At 40.8% G+C, this 1,546-nt stretch overlaps 1 protein-coding gene across 1 annotated transcript; it reads left to right on the top strand.

Annotated features, from left to right (window-relative positions):
* Positions 1–110: 110 nt before the first annotated feature.
* Positions 111–901, top strand: LOC125526544 (ras-related protein Rab11C-like; the record flags this gene model as incomplete). Its single annotated transcript, XM_048691223.1, is given in 1 exon segment — positions 111–901. A coding segment is annotated over 1 exon segment (489 nt), but the record flags the coding sequence as incomplete, so codon positions are not given.
* Between the last annotated feature and the right edge of the window lie 645 nt (positions 902–1,546).

The raw sequence follows: 1,546 nt of genomic DNA, 5'->3' as shown, positions 1-1,546 counted from the left end.
GTGGTGAGTTTAGCACTGGAATAATACTCCTTTCCTATTGGTGTTCTATACCCGTGTTAAATACATATTCTTCTAGTGAAGCTCAGCAGAAGTTTAATTTGGTTTTGCGGCAGATAGAAGGAAAGACTGTGAAGGCACAGATATGGGACACGGCTGGTCAGGAGAGATACCGTGCAATTACTAGTGCATATTACAGGGGTGCTGTTGGAGCACTCCTAGTCTTTGACATAACAAAGAGGCAGACCTTCGACAATGTTCAGAGGTGGCTCCGTGAGCTCCGGGATCATGCAGATGCCAACATTGTTGTCATGATGGTTGGGAACAAGTCAGACTTAAACCACTTACGATCGGTTCCTGAGGAAGACAGCCAAGCATTCTCTGAGACAGAAGGTCTGTCGTTCCTTGAGACATCTGCACTGGAGGCAATCAATGTGGAGAAGGCATTCCATACTGTGCTGAGTGAAATTCACCAGATTGTAAGCAAAAAAGCACTTGCAGCACAGGAGTCTGCTGCTGCCAACAGCCGTTCAATGCAAGGAACGACTATTAACGTTGCTGAATCATCCGCCAACGCAAAAGGTTCTTGCTGTTCCAGTTGAAGAGCTGGTTCCAGTGGAAGAGATTCTTCCCGGAAATGTCTGCTTCCGCAGAACTGGACCATGACAATATACATAGGTTATAGTTTGGTCTCAGATATTCTTGTTTCTCATCCCGAATCCCATGACTGGTAATTCCTATCGCAAGAACACCTTTACCATACTCTATAACCTGCCTCCATCAAATCATTCTCATTTTGTATTCTTAAAACTATCATCGATTTCACTTGTACAATTGAGAAATCGAACATGTTGTAACAATGATTATTTCCTGTTAACAACAATAATAATTGTTAATGGAATTATTATATGCTCTTAAATTTCGTTATAATGGCAAGAAGTGCGCTGCCGATGTTGGTAGACCTGATCATATGACTGAGCGAGCACTTTTTTTTCGCAGGCTTGATGTTTGAGAAATTATTTACCCTTCTTCGATTCAAATAGTATTATTCATCAATTCTCTTTTGAATTGCTCTAAATGCATTCCCATGAATCATTCTGGCTGTGCCTCTGACCATTAGTTATTTCATGATGTGTCTTATTGCTGGACCTGTATTCATTTTTCCAGCATGATGGTAATTTATTGAATTTTCACGTTTCTTTTCCTTGAAACGAACAAGAAGTCTTTTGTACTCCCTCCGTTTCCTAAATACTCCCTCCGTCCAGAAATACTTGTCGGGGGAATGGATGTATCTAGACGTATTTTAGTTCTAGATACATCCATTTTTATGTATTTCTTTGACAAGTATTTCAGGACGGAAGGATTACAAGTCTTTGTAGAGATTCCATTATGGACCACATACGGATGTATATAGATGCATTTTAGAGCGTAGATTCACTCATTTTGCTCCGTATGTGGCCCATAGTGAAATCTGTACAAAGAGTATTTAGGAATGGAGGGAGTAGCATGTTTTGCATGAGATGAGCTATTCCTCGGCACAACACATGTG

This window comes from Triticum urartu, unplaced genomic scaffold, assembly GCF_003073215.2.
Source record: "Triticum urartu cultivar G1812 unplaced genomic scaffold, Tu2.1 TuUngrouped_contig_10436, whole genome shotgun sequence".
Lineage (NCBI taxonomy): Eukaryota > Viridiplantae > Streptophyta > Magnoliopsida > Poales > Poaceae > Triticum > Triticum urartu.
This window is presented reverse-complemented; position numbering and strand designations above follow the sequence as displayed.